The sequence below is a fragment of the Vidua chalybeata genome, chromosome 3 (genome assembly GCF_026979565.1).
Source record: "Vidua chalybeata isolate OUT-0048 chromosome 3, bVidCha1 merged haplotype, whole genome shotgun sequence".
NCBI classification, from domain to species: Eukaryota; Metazoa; Chordata; class Aves; order Passeriformes; family Viduidae; genus Vidua; species Vidua chalybeata.
Genome location: NC_071532.1, coordinates 17,693,747 through 17,712,519, shown reverse-complemented (window position 1 = coordinate 17,712,519; position 18,773 = coordinate 17,693,747). Strand labels below are relative to the sequence as shown.

General features: G+C 48.6%; 1 protein-coding gene across 5 annotated transcripts in view; it reads right to left on the bottom strand.

Moving 5' to 3' along the window:
• Nucleotides 1-18,773, bottom strand: part of TMEM63B (transmembrane protein 63B) — a 48,515-nt gene that overhangs the window by 15,198 nt on the left and 14,544 nt on the right. For 2 of the 5 annotated variants that reach the window (XM_053937017.1, XM_053937016.1), the window contains exons 2-4: nt 3,262-3,466; nt 2,576-2,655; nt 1,012-1,050 (exon numbers count right to left, since the gene is read on the bottom strand). In XM_053937017.1, coding sequence (XP_053792992.1) covers nt 1,012-1,050; nt 2,576-2,655; nt 3,262-3,444 — 302 coding nt within the window. In that variant the 5' untranslated portion in view covers nt 3,445-3,466. Of the gene's footprint in view, nt 1-1,011; nt 1,051-2,575; nt 2,656-3,261; nt 3,467-4,672; nt 4,749-5,088; nt 5,209-18,773 lie in introns of those variants that run through there. The other 3 variants (XM_053937018.1, XM_053937014.1, XM_053937015.1) reach the window with 3 other exon arrangements.

Genomic DNA, 18,773 nt, shown 5'->3' with positions numbered 1-18,773 from the left:
CCACTAGTTCTGTTTTAACAACTTCAACTGCTCTGCTCCCAAGAACAAGGATCAGCTGCAGAAAACAGGCACATTCTTGTACCCCCTTTAAGGCAGTAGCAGGCCCCTGCTTTGCAAGTGGGAAAAGGAGGCTGCAGCATGCTGCCCTGGCCTCAGGCACAAATCAGTGTGGCTGATGACCATGGCAGGCTGTGCACTGCCAGCTGATTGTCCTCTCTGCAGCACATACCACCCAACCAGTCAGCAAGGCACAGGCGATGGTCTTTTCTCAAGCACAAAAGCAGAAAGAAAGAGGTAAGAACAGGGAGGACAGTCCACGGCAGGGCTTAATGGGCACCACCAGGCCAAGGTGACAAAGGATGCTTTAAGCAGCACTGAGGCAAAAGGTTTCTTCCAGAGGAGAAGAGAGAAAATCAAGGCTGCTTCCTTGCTGGGTGTGGGTTTAGGTGGCAAGGGACAAGGGCCAAAGGTTGCCTTGGTCCCAGCAGCCTCATGGGGTAAAAAGGAAAGACAGTACTCTTGCCAGATGCTCTTTGTGTGTCTGCCTACCTTTGCAGATGGTGAGGGAACAGCTCTTGTGGCAACCTGGCACAGGAAGGACCAGGCAAAGTAGCCTCCCCTGCACCTGGGTGACCTTAGTGTACTGTGGGCTCAGGCAAGCAAGTTTGTTCACCTCCATCATAAGGCAGGATAGCTGGACACAAGCAGATAGAGCAGGGCATGTGATACAGCACCCTCTGCCTTGGTCAGGACTGAGAGCTACCTGGCACTGCTGCTCTCAAGGAGCATTTAAGGGCTACTAGGGGAAAACCAGGGTGCATTCAGCTGTGGTAGTGGATGACACAAAGGGGAGGGAAAGAAGAGCACAAATCCACCAAGAGACAAAAATTCATGCCCAAACTCCCAGCCATTTAGATTAGTTCACAAGCAAGACAGCTGCAAGAAAAAAGGAGAGAGAGAGGTTGTGAGCAAGAAAGAGAGAAGAGATGAGACCCTGAGAAAACAACATACTATTCCCGCTCCTCTCTTTCCGTCTCCCAGCGTCGGCGCCTGGGGGCACAGAAACAGAAAGGTAGAGGTTACAACCACAGGAGTAGGTGCTGAGTTCTCCTCTTTTGTAGGGAAGTATGCATCCAATGTGGCTCCCCATCATCCTGAAGAAGAGAAACCTGCCTATGGTCAGGCTGGAGAAGACCTTCCTTCCAGAGCCCAGCAACGCCTCAAGTTACAGCAATCTGGAACATCCACTGGTCCAGGGGTAGAATGCTTTGCTGCCAGCTGAAGTGAAGCTGGCTTCACTGGGAAAGTGACCTGGCTCCAGACAATGGACATTGCAGGGAGCTCCTGAGTGATGGGGATTAGGACAGACTGTAGGGACTGCCTGGCTGCCATCTGAGCTCCCCTTCCATATATCTCCTCCCCACCCAGGCAATAAACACACATGCACCCCCATGCTGAAAATTTCATCCTACCCCACAGAGGAGCCAAGCAGCATGGGCTCCTCCCTGCGACCGCAGTCCCGTTGATCCACAGCTTGATCCACAGCCACCCTGTCCCTTTTCCTGTGCTCACCAGCTCTCCCTCTCCAAACAGCTGGCACCCCTCTGCCTTTCTGCCTACAGCCATTGCTGGCACTCCCTTGCCCCTAAGGTGCTCAAGAATTGCCTCAGAGAAAATCCAGCCCTCCTTCCCCCCCAGAGGCCAGAGCTGTGCAGTTCCTGTGGCTTCCTGCCAGCACCTGGATCCAGACTGCTTAACCCTGCTGCCCTCTCCCCACTGGGGTCTCCTATGATTATTCCTTCTCCTTGTTTCCCTTCCACTACCTCTGTGCAGTTGATTTCCCCAGCCAGACCAGGAAACGATGGGCAGAGGAGCCGCAGGGACACAGTTGCTTATCTAATCTTATCCAGGACCACTTAGTTAAACCAGAAGAATTCCTGGTTCGATGCTGGAAAAAATCAATTCTTTCCAGTGCTGCGCAGGGAATGCTCCCTCTGCTGTGGAGCTGCCATCTCCAATGGGCCCTGGCTTTTGCTGACAGACACTGTAGCCCACAAATGCATTAGGCAGGAAGGATCAACACCCAGACCAATTCATCAGCATTTGGGATGCGAGCTAAACTCACATCAGCACAGCAGTACCACACCTGGAAAAGCAGCATACTACTGTCAAGTGCTCCTAACAAGAACTGTATCTAGCAGAGTCACAAAGACACCTTAGAGGCTTAACAAAGCCTTTACTGTGGCAACCCTCACCCCTCCTGTGACCTCTTGTTCCTCTCCTCCCTCCATCTGCTGTTCCTCTGTTAGGGGCCCTGCACATCACTGTCACTGAAGGGACAATAAGTGATATGGAGCCAGCAGGGACCACTCCGTGTGTTGGGAGAAGGATGCTGTAACAAAAAAGCCAGTAAGTGGGGATTTCTTCCTGTTCCTGGAGCTCAGAGGATGCAGCTGGCACATTTGCCTCTCCTCTTCAGCTGCTCAGGCACATAAAATAGGATTTATCCCTTCTGCCTCACAGCAAGGAGGGGCACTACTCATATCTTATTCCCTTGCCACTCTCCCGTGCTTACCTGTCAGCATCAGTCACCAGGGCCAGGCGTCCATAGTCCCAAGCAACTTTACGCAAAATTGAAAAGACAAACAACAGTGCCTGAAAGAGACCAAAAAAGAAGCTGTGAGGAAAGGCATTATCCAAATCTGTCCTTGTCCTCTGCATGCAGAGCCACAGGAACAAGGAGAGTAGGAGAGGTTATTAAGAGCACACTGAGAGCACAAGTTCCCCAGGACTGTTTAATCAGACTATCTGGACACTGTGGGAGGCAGAGGTCCAGGATGCAACACACAATAGCTAAGGTAGCTCCACAGGATCAAAAGGCCCTGAGGTTCCTAGAAGTCAAAATTATGGCTATATGATTTGTGGTCCCACAGCTTCTAAGGAGGAACATGCAAAGCCACTGGGTGGATAAAGCTGCAGGGACTTGGCAACGTAGAGTGGGAGTTTTGGGATGCAGGACTCACCCACAACATCACCCCCATCCTGCAACACCTTTCCATGGGGCTCAATGTGGTACTATTGGAGCTAAGTCAATAGTGGCTAAACCCACAGTATCTAGGAGACATGATCAGGGCCAGAATGCCAGCCAGCAGCAAAGTCAGGGATGGCATTTGGGGCCCTCAACCCTAATCATCTGATCACCGTCCTTGTTTCATGGTTAATTAGGGGAGAAGGTATTGAAGCAACAGTAGGTAGACTTACGAGAAAGCACATAAAGTCAAGGGCTAGGACAGTGGGCACCCCACCAAAGGGCAGCCCCTGCAGCACAGTGCTGCGGATGCGTGCACTGTAGCAGTAGTCCTTGGTAGTGCTGTTGTTGTTGCATGTGGGAGTTTTGCAGGGGGCCCCTACTGAGCCCAAGGTGGCAATGACGTAGGGAAGCATCTCTACAGCTTCATCGTCTTCCCTGGGGAAAGGAGAGAAAGAGCTGGTTAGACGCACGCCAGTCTGATGACAATGTAGCCCTGTTGGAGTTGGGGGCCAACCTTGCCTGCCAGCTCGGGCTTCTTTGTGCTACAGGATTTTCCTGGGACCAGTATCCAGGGACAAGGTCATCTGAAAAGCCTGCTGAGTTCGGTGGTGCCAGAAGAACCCAGACACTTCAGCAGCTATTGTCCCACCATGGAGTCCCAGAACTCCCTTCCTTGTGTGTCCACTCTCACACTATTTAGGTGCAGCTGTCTCACAGACTAGTTTTCTTCCTGAGAACATGGTATCTCAGCTCTGCCTCCTCAGCAAGGAAAGAGATTAGGTACAGGAAAAAGCGAAAGGGTGGAGTGGATGGGGCATTAAGTCACGTCTGGATGATAAAAACAAACTGCTATAGGACAGTTGCTGCATCATGATCCCACAATTTCCTTTGCCTGGCTGCATAAAGCCATTAGCTTTATTAGGCTGAATCATCACCCTCTCTTCACTGCGGGCCTCAGCCTCCAGCTCCCAGGGCACCCATCAGGGGCTGGTCACACCCCCTGCTTGTTTTCTCCTTTCTCTGACTTGGAGGCCATTTAGATAAAAGCATACAGGATAGAAAGGAGGCTTAGGCTCTACTATTTAGATGGTCAAATATTTTATTTATATCAGTGCCTTCCTCAAACTGTTAGAAGACCCACAGTGGCATGCAGGTCAGCATCACTGCTTGGACGTGGGGAGGTCCTCCTCCTGTGCAGAGCAGCTCCATAAGAAACACAGAGATGATTATGGTAGCAACGGACAAATGCGAACTGAATAACTCAGAGAAGGACATGCTGACAGCAGAAACACAACCACTTTTCAGAACAGGACTGAGAAAATCCCATCAATAGCAGAAGGAACAGTGATAACAGGAAGATCTATATAGGCTTTTGATTCCTAAACCATTCCTCTTAATCCAGCATCCACAAACCACCCCAAATCCTTCACTACAACCATGAAACACACAAAAAGGATCGATAGCACAGTATCACCTCTGGGCAATGCCTGTTTTTTTGTTTTTTTTTTCCCCAGAAATGCCATCCCTCAGGGCTGGGCAAAAGAGCCATCGTTTGCCCAAAGGATGAGAAAGCTGCCACCGGCTGCCCTTCAAGCTCTGCATTGTTTGGTGACGTTAGCAGAAGGGATGCAGGGCCCTTACCTCCAGCTCACGGGTATAATCCTGGCCATCTCCTGCCTGGTGGCAGAGATTTATCAGCATCGCAGCACAACGCTAGCTGGAAAATGACCACAAAACGATTCGCTGAGGTGACCTAGAGAGCTCCGCTTCAAAGTGATGCCTCCCAGCTCAGCTCAAAGGGGTGCACAGCTACAAACCAGCTGAAGCAGCAATGACAAAGGGCAGCCTGAGAAGCAAAAGCCCAGCTGGGTATAGGCATTGAGACAGGGTCAGCCAAATTGGAAAAGCCACAAAGCAGCCTGTTAAGACATAATTCACAGGTACAGAGGTGGAGCAGGGCTGCCTAGGGCACAACAAGGGAGCAGAAAAGCAGGAGAAAAACAAGCCAAGACATGAGATCACAGTTGGGAATAAATCGGGAAGACAGGATAACTCACCCAGGCTGAATTAACTAGAGACTCGGAAACTCTAGGGGAATGATGGGAAAAAATGATGGCATGAGACTCAAAGGAATATCACACACTTTGGAGCACAAATGGTCACACCCCTCTGTAAGTGCAATCTAGATGAACTGAAAGAAAAAAAAAAATCTCTCAATCCTCTTTTTGGGAGCCTTGTAAACTTTTAGCAATGAGTTCCAGATTTTGAGTAAAGACTACAATCTATAGTGTTACCTTCTATAGTGCTAAAGGCAAAGAAGAAAAGCATTTGCTTTTTCTAGATCTACTAAGTTTATTCCTAAGTGCTCTCTCCTTCCCAGGACACAAGGTGTCTTTCTAGCTTTAACCACTCACCCACACATTCCTAACACATCCTCTCTTCTGACCCTATGGAAAGATGACCAGAACCACATACACCATCCTGGGTAGGGAAATGACCTTGACTGCCAAAACAGCACCCTGATGCTCTCAGCATCTCTCCTTACACTACTCCTCAGGTGGCTGAGCACAATTTACTTCTCCGATGGCATCTCTGCATATTGAAGAAAAGCATCTGTCATAAGCCTGCAATCCCACTGTCCTGAGTAGCCAAGGTAAATTAGAAGCCAGCCATGTCCCAGAGCAAATCACTCCTTCCAATACACTTGGCTGCATGCTTCTCAACTTCTCACACCACTTCACTACATATGGTGTCACTTTGGGAGTCACTTCCTCTTGACAAATCTGAATGACCCCAGGGTATTGGCAGATTTTAGGAACCTTGCTGCATATTACCTTTTCTGGGTCATTAATAGCAAAGGACCTCATCCCTCTGCTCTTGTCACATTAAAACTGCTAGTTCACTCCTTGACTCTGTTTGTGGAACTTCAGCCAATTTTTGAGCCAGAACTCTATGTCTCTTCCAGTAGACAGTTTTCTTAACAGTTTTCTGTGAGAAATTTCAGAGGTTTTCTGAACATCCAATCAAGTTACATAAGTCTGCCAGACGCTGTTATTTTACCACAGTATTGAAAGACTTGCAACAGATCAGGGAACTATGATTTTCCTCTGCAGACACCAAACTATTTACCTCATTCACCTCATTCTTGCATGTTTTATGGCCCCATTTTTCCAGTAGTCTTTCTTAAAAGAAATGAGGCTCATATGCTCAGATTGCCCACAACCCTATCTAAACATTATTTATACAAACCATTACATACTGAAGACAAATTCTGCAAACCTATAGGCAATTTAAGACACATTTCAGAGAGACAGGCCCCAGAGATACACTTTTTCCCTGAAGCCTAGAGGATGGACTGGATATAAACCTTCCTAGCCTCTTCAGTAACCCAGCCAGAACACCCAGCAATGGAAAAGATGTGGTGTATGCCCAAGGCTTACACTGCCTTTTCATTAGCTGAGTCAAGAGGCACAGAAGTAGTCCACATCATCCTTAGTTATGCAACCTCCCACCCAGCTGGTAAGCACAAGGAACTCCCCATGGAGACAGAGGTGCTTCAGGTGTGTGGGAAGCTGGGAAAAGCTCGCAGGAATGTTCAGAGCGCTTGTGCCCTTCTAGTTCTCCCAGCTGCAAGAACATCTGGCAGCAGGCTAAGAGGTGACCTGCCATTGTATCAATTTAGGTAAGACTTACCAGGGTTCTTCTGGGGTTACTTATTTAGGCATCTAAGAAAATGCTTTGGCAACCAATTCCGCAGTCTCTATCAACAGTGCCTAGCTAGCACCCTTCACAAAGGCCTTTCCCAGGAGTCTTTCAGCTGAGCAGAAGACTGGCTGGTTTTCCCAGGCACAGTGCAACCCATGGGCTTGGCAATACCTCTTCCCTTGCATTTAGTTTGCACCTTGGTCTCAGATGCTCACTCCAGGGGACTCTCTGCCCCCGCCCTCAGCCAGGCAGGGCATGCTCCAATGTGTCCTGTGCTGCAAGGTGCAGGGCCAGCCCTGCAGGCAGCTGATGTTGGATACGGTGTTTCACCCAAAGCACAGGCAGGGAGGAAAGGTGGTGCTTGCAGCATGCACAGTCTTATAGTACAGAAGCACAGTTCCAAATTATGAAAGGAAATCCCTTCCAGCAGTGTGGGAGGGATAAGGGGATTTTTCTAGCAACAGCTGCTCTCCTCAGCTCAAATACACACTGAAGGCAGAGGTGGTTCTGCAAAGCTTTCTGTTTTGATCCCAGTGTCTCCCTCTAGGGAAGGACCCTGCATGTTTCCTTATACCTTATGTCACCACCACAAGTAAAGGAGCATCTTTGACTACACAAACTGTGCTGCACCGGAACAAGGTTAAAGGTGCCTTTCCTGGTCCCTCCTTGCCCTTAAAGGCTGTAGGTCAGGGCAAGCTTGGCTCAGCCCGGGCTGAGATGCTAACATCAGCATGAGCTCCTAAGCATCAAAAGACAAGGCACAGGGAGTTGGTAGGAAGCTGCTGTGAGGCTGGAGTGGTGGGAACCAGCTCAAGGTATGAAAGCCCTTTCCTGATCACAAGCATGGCTTGTCACCACAGAATATAGTGGGGCCAAAAGCACAGTAAGAGCAGGATATCAAACCAGGTTCCATGCAAGTCCCAGAGGCTTCCCTTCCTGCATTCTGCATAATTAATGCTGACTTCCTCAAAACAGCAAAGACAGACTTGCCAAAAGGCATTTTCCACTCTTACTCTGCAACACTGGACTCTTCTCTATTAACAGTACGAAGGAGAAGAGAGGAAGCTTCTCCCATGCACAGAGAAACCTGCTCCCTACCCCGCAGCATAGCCCCTACATCCCCAGCAGGACCAGCATGTCCCAGTGTCCCCTGCTTTCACCAACACATGTCAGGAGCAGAGGCATACAGCTTCCCACCTGAAGTCCCTACAGCACATCCCACCTGGTGCTGCAGCCCCAACTTCCACCTGTTAAGCCCTGTGCAAACACAACCCTGAGAACTGCTGTTCTTGAGAGTTTGGTGGCCTCGGCAGGGCAGGGTAGGACTTCTCCTCCTCCTTGTCTTTGTGCCTGGCCTGCAGGTCAGCACCTAAATGAGGACCCAACAACAACCAGGCAAGCCTCCACGCTCCCATCTATCCATTGCAAAGAGAAAGAAGAAAGAAAGCAGAATGAGGCTGGGAAGGCCAAGTCCTTCACTGCTATGACTGGGTGCAAAGTGTGCATCAGGATGCTTACTGAGTCATCCCACATGCAGGCAGGGGATGGGGAGGTGCCTGCTGAGGAGGCTGCCTGTCCCACACTGAACTCTGCTGCAGCACTGTAAGGCCAGGGCAGACAACATAAACAGCACTGCAGGTCTTCTCAAACAGAGCATTTCCCATTCTCACCAGCTCACCCTGAAGTCTCTGCCCCTCAAACTCAGCACTCACATCCTCTATCAAACCCCTGGCACCAGGGGGAAAGAAGAAAGAGGAAGCACTGTGCTGGGACTCAGGCAGGAGTGACGCAGGAACTGGACAGCCGCCTAACCGGCAGACAGATGCACTGACACGGGCAAGTGTCTGTGTTCCTTCAGCCACACCACTGATGTCAGCCAGACAGGAGGAGGTGACCTGAGAAATACCTGCAGAAAAATATAAATCAATAAAGTGGATGCTTGAGCTCACAGATGGAACGACGTAAGTACACAAGCTACGTTGATTTGTTTTCTCACCACTAAATGTTAATAACTCCATCTGTAATTAGAACATTGAGATTGTGCTCTAGTAGAGACACATTTGTTTATGGAAATGTGACAGTCTCACAGCAGGCTGGAGCTGCAGAGACAGGCAACCGGAAACCAGCAGGTCTAAGGCTAGAATACCAAATTTCCAGACTAAAAATAAAGAAGCTCAAACCTTCTTAAATCTCTTGGGAATGGCAGGGAGGTAAGGTGTGCTTTGGTTCTCAGACACAGAGGGTGCTGTGGGCATGGCCTGTACCTTTCAGACCTGCTCCTCTGGCGTCCCCTTGGTCTCCCAAGTACCATAGGTAACCCACAGTGTGACCCCAGGGACCTGAGCCCAGAGGATGTGCCATCATGAGCCTCTGCCTGCCAGGGCAGTACATACCTGCCTGCACTGAGCACTTGGGGACCCTCAAGCAGGAGCTGGCACTCAAGGTTGAGGGAGCCTTCTCATCCTCTCAAACAGCCACCTAGGTTACCTGCACCTTAGTGGCAAAGTCCAGCAGAGCTCTGAGCAAACTGCTTGCAGACACAAGCAGACCACAGGAAGAACAGTCTGACTCTGTTAAGCAAGTAGGGAATAGCCTCAGGACAGGTGGGGAGAAAGGGTCTTACAAGTTAGCTGAAAGCCTTTCCCAGACTACAACAGTTAAACAGGGAAAATACCACTCTTGGTGCAGAAACAGCAGTGGGAAAGCTGTCCTGCACCATGCTTCAATCCTGGCACAGAGCATGCAGGCAGCTGAGGGCTGGAGAAGTGCTGACATGCTGGGTGCAGTGAGGAGAAACGTGATCTGCAGGCCAAGGGAAAAAGCATCAAGAAGCAAATGTGCTACTGGTGCATTTCCAACAAGCCTGGGCAAAGCACTGACAAGCATACAACAGGGATCGGTCCTGTATCAGCAGAAAGGAGGAGGGGCCTGCCTAAGCCCTACATCTCTTTGTCTCCTTTCCATCTCCTCCAGTCAATAAAAAGCTCCCTGCATGCTTCACCTCTATGAACTAGGCAACTAGATACCAGGCCTACAAAGCTTTGGTCTGGCAGGCTTGGCTTCTTCAAAGCAAAAACTAAGTGCACCTTTGCCCTGGGTCTGAAGTCCTCACAACTGGCTTTGCATCAGGCCTCAAATATCTACCACTAAAGGGCATCACACCTTTCTTTAGTGCATATCAGTTCCCAGTCCTGGTGCTGGGAGTTACTGTCACTGTCACAGCCAGCCCCAACCCCACAGTGCTCAGAGCACCATTTTGTGGTGGCTTGCACACTGCTGATCGTGTACATCCCAATGCTCAAGAACCCCTGGTCCTGCTCCCAGCACAACTGTAAGCACTGCAAACCACACGAGTGACCCTGAGCTGGGACAGTGCCTGGCAGGGATGGTAGTAGACTACAACAGTGGGGAGCATTTGGATTCATGTAAAACATAAGTTTGAGTTTCATGAAGGTCAGGTACCTGTCCACTTCACAACTAAGTCCCTTTCAAAATCACCCAGGATAATCACAAAAGCCTTGCCTTTGAAAATCAGCAAAACACTTCATGCTGCCTTCACCCACTGGACACTACCTTGTCAAGTGATATGGATTCAGCTCCAAACAGCTAGGTCTTTTACATGCCTCTTTTTTACAGGAACTCCCTCCAATCTGATGGTAGTGTTTTGGAGTCATATGGTGCACAGAACATAATGTACCACGCCAAGAAGGGCTGTACCACAGCCTAAAACCCAGTATGCTGTGGTTCGTGCTCTTCAATCAGAGCTGGCTAAGCTGTCCTCAGCCTAAGGGCAATTTGGTCTCTCTGGCTCTGCATTTTGTTCCCATGCTGCACGTCCCACACTGCTGTCTTCCTGCCTCAATTTTCACATCCCTTTGGACTCCCTTTGGTACTCCTGGGCAAGAGGTGTCTGTTCCTGCCTGGCCATCAAGGAAGGGCTGATGATGGCCCCTTCCCCTCCAAAGAGGTTTGGCAGAACAGTGACACCCACACAACACCATGATGCAGTTCTGCTGCCAAGACAGCTCGACTACCTCCACATGGCTACAATGCCATGGTACCTGGCATTTCTGCACCATGAAGGAGAGGTCCCCAGTCTCATCTTGTTTGCTTACTGACAAATGCTGTGGAGCCTCAATGCCACATGGACACCATCAACGGTGTCTCATAGGAACCTATCCATGTGTCCCAGTTCATGGCAAGGGACTCATCCTCTGCCATCAAGAGAAAGCGCAATCTATCGAACAGCTCTCCACATCAATCAGCTCTCTGTTTGCACTGCAGAATCACAGTCACCCTGATTTACAGTAAATTTTGAGTGTTTCATTAGTTACCAAATCAAACACTTAAGTTACAAATATATTTACCTGTCACTTTCCCTTCAAGTTCCTAGGCTATAAATCTCAGAAAGATACCAAGTTTGTCTGCCAGCCTGTACTTCATAAAGGAATACCGCTTACTGTTTGGCTTCCCTTGTTTCCTGTAGGCATATGCCGATAGTGATCTAGTAAACACAAAAAACCATCAGAGCAGCAAGACCGATGAGGTGCTGGACTGCCCACAGTATATTCTGAAGAGCAGTGGCCATATGGCAACCAAATCACATGGTTGGGAGTAAGTTCCAGATAACAGGGCTTTCTCACCTATCACTTAACACCCCAGCAGTTGCAACTTCACCGATTTCCAGTAGACTTTTAGCAAAGACAAGGAGGAAGACTTCATGACCTCACAATACCAGTAGTTTTCAGCTTCTAGTTTATGGATTCCATTGGCACAATGGCTGTTCTTCACCTTGGTTGCCATCTTGATTATCCCCTGCATGTCTATCATCACCATTTATACTACCTGCATATGGCCTGCACTTTCCTTACAAACTGTGGGCCTGCCCCAGGCTAGCTCTCCCATACTTCATTTTTTAAGTGAGAGTAACTATTCATACAGGATCTTTACTGCACAAATACCACTTTAGTTTTCAAGCACTGTTATGGAGAGTTGTTCAGGTGCATGACATCTGGTTTGGTATAAACACAAACCAATCTCCCTGGTGATTTCATATTTACTCTGAATTTTTCCACATCTCTCCTGTTTCTCAAGTGACTAAATACCATCTTGTCCCTTTTGCACAGGGGCATGTTTTTAGCAGGAGCTTTGCACTCTTGCAACTCTCATTCTTTTTTCCTTTGTTTATCAGTAACCTCACCTCATTGTAAATTCTGATCTTAATTCCCTTGTGTATAGGAGAGTACCACATATTCATCTTTCCTCAGGCCTCGTACCTGTTTCCTGCCAGTCACAGACTGCGTATTCTCATCTACACCCAGCTTTTCCTCTTGAGCAAAAAATGTGTCTCTCATAAAACCGGGTTTTTATCTAGTCTCTCAAGGTCACATCGATTGTTTCCTCCTCCTCTCTTCTGCATGACAGAAGTCTTTACCTCCTTGCAGCACAGTATTCAAAGACACAAGAATTCTGTTCACTGGGTGCAATTATAATCACTTGCCTATGAGGTATGATCAGCACTTCCCACTGAGGAAACTCTTTGGTGATGCAAGTCACCAAACAGTGGCAAGGAGCATCTCTCTGAGGAATCCAAGCCACCTCTCAGGGCTTCACAGCTGTTCCTCACCAGAGGCTGGCAGAACACCCTAGTGTATCAGCCCTGAGAGCATCCCTATCCCTGACTCTGCAGCATGAAAGCTTGAGCAGCCAGCAGTTATTGGGGGTAAACTTCTCTCTTGCTTGGTCCTCCTGCCCTAAGCTGACACCAGTAAATTAGGCATGCACAGGAGTGAAGCATTACCTCTCCTGGATGGTACTTCAGAAAAGCTTCATGCTTCTTTCTATTGGGTTTGCATGGACAAGCTTTGGTAGGAAGGGGGTTGGGGGGGAAAGGAAAGGGCTGCTACAAGGAGTGGCTTCTGTGAGAAGCTGCCAGAAGCTTCCTCTATTTCCAGCAGAGCCAATGCCTGGCAGCTCCAAATCTGGTCAAAGCTGGGCCAATTAGAAATGGTGGTAAGTCCTCTGCAATAACATATGGAAAAAGAAAGAAAGAAAGAAGTTATTGTGCAATTGCAGCCAGAGAAGAGTGGGGTGAAAACATGTGAGAGGAACAAGCATGCAGACATCGAGGCCAGTGGAGAACAAGGGAGGGCAGATGGTCCAGGCACCAGGGCTAGGATTCCTCTGTTGCCTGTGGTAAAGACCATGGTGAAGCAACTGTGCCCCTGCAGTCCATGGAGGACCATGGGGATGCAGAGATCACCTTCTATTCCATGGAGGTGACCCCATGCTGGAGCAGGTGAATGCCTGAGAGGAGGCTGAGAACCTGCAAGAGACCCATAGAGACAGGAACCATGCTGGAGCAGCCTGTCCTTGAAGGACTGCACCCTGTGGAAGAGTGACCCACGCTGCAGCAGTTTGAGGGGTGCTACTGCCCGAGGGATGGACTCACATAGTAGCAGTTCACAAAGAGTGGTTGCTCATGAGATGGACTCATGCTGGAGACGTTCATGGAGAACTGTCTCCTGTGGGAAGGACCCCACAGTGGACCAGTGGAATGACTCCTTTCCCTAAGCAGCAGGAGAAACAACAGGTGATGGATGAACTGACCCTAAACTCCCATTTTGTGTCTCTCTGCATTACTGTGATAGGAGGTAGAGCTGGATGGAACGTATTTTTGAGGTGTTATTTTACTTCTCATTATCCTGCTCTGATTTTGTTAGCAAGAAAAATCAAGTAATATCTCTAATTTGAGCCTGTTTTGCCTGTGATGGTAGTTGATGAGTGCTCTCTCCCAGTCCTCAACTCAGGAACTCTTCACTACATTCTCTCTCCCCTGTCCAGCTGTGGAAAGGGGCAAGAGAATGGCTTTGGTGGGTGCCTGGCATTCAGCCAGTGTCAACTCTCTACACCATTCTTGAGCAACTGCTCCACAGGGACATGTGAAAATTGAAATCATGCATCAATTCAAGAACAGTGGCAAAATGGGTCCAAGTGCTTAGAGCAGCATCCCTGGAGATGGTGTTTAGTGGCACATAGAAAAACCCTCCTTCACATACTGGTGAAGAAGCTTGGCACTAGTAGGGAAGGGCCCACCAGCCTGGCTCTCTCATCCAGCAGCAGACACCCAGAATGCAAATCAGGAAGCCTAGAGGGAACCCTCTTCTCTCGTGGGCACTGAGGGACAAGCAGCCAGGGTACTGCATGAGCTTCAGCAGGAGCAGCCTCAGTGTTGCTCCTAAAACAGGAACATCTACTTCAAATCCTGGAACTGGCACCCTTCCTTTAACAGATAAAGGCCAATTCTTTTCCAAGGTCCTTCAGCAGATTGCAGCTTCAAGTGTTTACAATTTGGAGGCTGAGGATGTTCTCACCTTTTCCCACCTTCCTTGAAGTATTCCTAAGACAGTGCTTGCCTTGCAGAGTTGGTCTACAAAGGACCCACAACACAGCCAAACACCAAAGGTCAAGGTAATCACAGCCCTGCAGCAAGCAAAATTGAGCTCCCTTTATGACTTCACGCTGAGTTGTAAAAAGATTTGGCAGCCACAGCAGAAGGAGAAAAGTCTTCAATTATTCCTCAGTAACAGCAGATATCAGCAAAGGGTTCTCACAGCAAGAGGTCTAGATGTGGCCAGCAAGCCAGGACAGTTACAGGAGACCATCTAGGAATTTGCTTTCTGCATCTACTGGGGAAATCTCAACAGAGTCAGGGATCCAGCAATAGCAGCACAGCCCAACTCACAGCACCAGGGAACCACACACAGGGTTGGCATGGCACCCAGTACAGCCAAGTGCAGCAGGGCAACCTTGGCCCCAAACATGTCCAAACTAGGACAACTGTGCCACTGGAAAAACCTTGAGGCCCTACAGTACATGGTTCCTCTTCTGCACTGTCCCAGCAGCTACTGAACTCCAGTAAGAGAGACAGATGTTATAAGAGACCAATTTGGACCTCCTCCTGGGCCCTGAATAAATAACAAAGGTCACAGCAGAGGTAGATGGACATTAAACAGAGCATTGAGACTGTCCTTGCTCCAAGACTCAAGAGATCTGTTGGACCTCACTCAGCGCATCAGGACCCAGAGATGTCTCAGTTCCTCTTCTATGTGATCTATGTGATATTTGCTCTGATTCTGCCAGAGAGATCTAATCTGAAGACAGGTGCCCAATTACCTTTACCTGCTGGGAAAAATGAGGGTTGTCGAACACTTACCTCTTCTCGAGTTTTCAGGGCAGCTCTGCCTGCTTTTGACTGCTGGGGCTGGGGTCTGCAGGCAGGAGTCACTGGCATGCAGCAGGCTGGGCCCTCAGCCAGCCACTAGCACTTGAGAGATGCTGATTGGGCTCTTCTTTTCAATGGTTTCGCTCCACCCCACTGGGCTTGGCAAGAGGAGCTGGGCCTGGCTTGGGAACACAGGGGACAAAGCGCCAGTTGGGCGCTGGGCACTGAGATTCAGCAGAGACCGAGGAACACTGAAGTGGTACTTCAAGGTAAGCAGCCTGGCTCCCAGACCCACTGATAAAGGCGTGCGAGATAAAGCAGCTGTTTGGGCTTGGAGGAGGGCACTGAATTTTTGGTAAGACGTGGCAGTGTGAGCCTCGTGTCATCCAGGCTCTATCTCAGTGTTAGGGCAAACAAAGAAATAGTAATTTTACTGGATGAAGCTGCTCTGAGTCACTCTTTATCCGTGGAGCACAGCTCCACACAAGCAAATACTAAGCCTATGAGAGTCCACTAAAGACTGCAGTTCAGTAACCTGGGTTCCTCTGGCCTGCAGCCCCAGCTCAAGCCAGGGTGCTCACATCTACTAAGACCACCAAAATCCTGACTTGATATGAAGGAAATGGCTTGGAGGTCACCTCAAAAAACAATGTGAAGCACACCAAACACTGGACTAAGGTATTCCTGCCTTCACCTCTCTGCTGGAGATGAAGGCAGGAATGGTCCTCTAGCCCAGACAGACAAGTATTACACAGAAGGACTAAGACCAGACACCTGGCAACCCCCTCAAGCATGCCAGACTTTCCTGGGCTCTGCTGCTCCAGGCAGTGGTGCTGAAAGGAAAACAGACATGGGTGCACTCCATGGGCTTGCGTTTGGAGAACACCCAGGAGCAGCTAAGCATCATAGCCTGGAGCTGCTGTAAGGCAGCTTGCACACCTGGAGGCTGCTTTCCGCAGAAAGCACTGCCCTAAAAAGAGCGCAAATCAGTAGTGAACAGCCTAATGGGAGCTGTAGCAGTTAGCTCTGAAAGAGACATGCTCAGAAGAGCTGTGCAATTCCCATTGTACCACATCTGCTGCCCTGCTAAGCCCTTCCACGTCAATCCTTATTCTGGCCATATTTCCTGAGACCACCTTTCCCTCCTAAAGCTTTTCAATCTCTGTGCTTCCACAAATGACTTCTAATATCAAAAGAAAACAATGTGGTGGGTCCAGGTGCCCCAAACCTGAGGTGACATCTATTTCTGACTTTGGGTCTCCATCCTTGTGTGCAATCTTGAAGTTCGATGGTCACCCCATACAACCCTAACCCTCTGCTGGACACAGTTACCAGCACACAGCACAACACTCCCAGGATGCACTAAAACATGCCATGGGCTTCTGCCAAGAAATCACATTCCTGACTGTTCACCTTCTATGGAAAGGACAGCTGGCTGGCTGGACTGATGTGAAGTGCAGCATCACAGAGGGGGGCAGGAGGGGCCATCACCCAAATAAAAAGGAGCCAGTGGACTCCAAAGATTCAGAGACAAAACCCCTGTTCTTTGCTGGTTCACAGGGGTGAACATGCTGCTCCATATCTCATTTCTGAATGGGGACAACTAACCACATGTATTGCATGAAAAGAAACCATCCAAAGGAGTGGCTGAGGCATTTGCTTTATAGGCATGAAGTTTGCTTGGCCTTCCCAAACACATCAAAAGACCAGGAGAAAAAAAAAAAAAACAAAACAACAAAACAATTAGTAGACTATGGCATTCTGAGATAAATTACTAATTAATAACCCAGATGAGATTACCGCTTAGTATTTCTCCTAATGCAAACCTTTGGCAACTGTACAGGATAATGCTCATTAAGATATTTCTTCAACAATCTTCATGCAAAAGAAATGACCCCTGCTCAGGAAAGCTCCCAAGTACATACTTACCTTGAAACACTTCTACTGAAGTCATCATAAGTACATGGCTAAATTAAAGTGTTTACCTAAAAAGGGACAGACTTGAGTATTGTGCCCTGCTTCAAGCACCAGATGTTTTCTAAAAGCATTCTCTGGACTCTGGCTATGTGCAGCAGTTACCAACCTAGCCCCAGCTGAGTGCCTCAGGGTAGAGGCAGCAAAGACCAAAAAGTTTAAGTAGAATTTTTCTTTAATGTTGACAAATATGTTCCTGCAGTACACCTCATAGCAACCAGTTAAATAAATGATCCTAGACCAGAAAGCTTTCTTCTCTTCCTGGGGAAATGGTTTTGGTAGGCTTGAAAAGCATGTAATTTCTTCCAATTCTGCTTCCAAATTTCCTTACTTCTGCTTCTCACTGCTTCATCAAAAATACTGCTCTCCCTTCTCAGCAATGGGATTGAAGATCCCTTGCTGACAGAAGACCTCTCTTACCTGCCCTCCACTTTCCTCAAGCTCAAGTATGTACACCTGTCATTTTTCCAAGCACACCTTTCCAGTGTGACTGTTTCTACAGCTGGTGTGTCTCTGTGTGGTCAACATCTTTCTGAATGTATTGTGCCCAAAGACCCCAAGCATAGACATGGCTAGAGCCAGAGGAAGAGTGATACTGTGGCCTCCTTGCTCCGCAGCACAACTCCTTTCCATTCTTAGTCTGAGAGGCCAAAGGGCTCTCTTTCAGTCACATCGTGGCCAAATATACATATATCCCAGTACACTGTCATCCTAGCTTATCCTCTCACTTCCCGTTTCCTTCCGGCAAAGCTGCCTCCCACAGTGCTCAAACTGTCCACAGAGAGAGGGCAGAGTAAGGTTTGTTTTTATCTTTAATTTTTTTTCTTTATTTTTAAATAAACACAGTATTTTGGTAAGTGTCAACTGTTACAAGGAGAACTTCAGTTTTCCCATTTATATCAACAAACATTAAAACATCCTATTTCTGCCATTTTTACATAGTGAGAACACTCAAACCTTGTTACCAGACTTGCTGTGGATCACCAACATCAATCGGCTTGCCAATTGGCTCTTCGCAAACGCAATCACACAACAGAACCTTTGTTACCTCCACTGATCTTACAGGTTATTTTGAAAAGGTCTCCTGCACTGAAGCACTCAAGCTGCCTCAGAGTAATCCAAAGCAGCTGTATGATCTAGAATTTCCTGCACTCTTAATGGGGCAGGCAACCTACAGATACCAACGGCAGAGACAAACTCCATTAACACATAATGGAGGCTTCCTAACATCTGCTTTTTAGATTATGGCATGGAAAGACACGTGCTACACACTACAAATGAGGCAGAAGCCTCTTACAACACATTTTGCTTTTTATCAATGGATAAAGTGTAGCCACACTGCCGCATTTTGCATGCCAATCAGGCTGTCTGGGATGCCTCTTCCAACACACCCCAGTCAGCTCTGAGGAGCAAGCCCAGGAAAGCCCTAGGCAGCATTAGGTTTACATGGCTTAAAACACAACCTGGACAATGAAGAGTAAGGCCAGACAACACTGCTTACCTGAGCAGCAGACCAAGCAAAGCCTCCTCCCCCCAAACTGGAGAGCTTTCAGATTCAGTTTGCACTTTGCAATCCACCACCACACCCTCCCTAGAACTCCCAGGGAAGCCTGCTGCTCCTTTCCCCCCGTCCTCCTCAAATTTAGTACGGGGCAAGGCTGCAAAATCAGCTGTCCCCTGCTTAAGACCATCCAGGCATGCCAACTTACAGCTCCTCCTTGAATCACAGCCTCCTGAGGAGGGTACATCATTATCTCTTTCCTACACTACTAGTGCTGGAAACAGATCCAAGGCCAGCTTCAAGAGGGGACAGTGCCCAGCTGCCCCCAGAGCAGACCC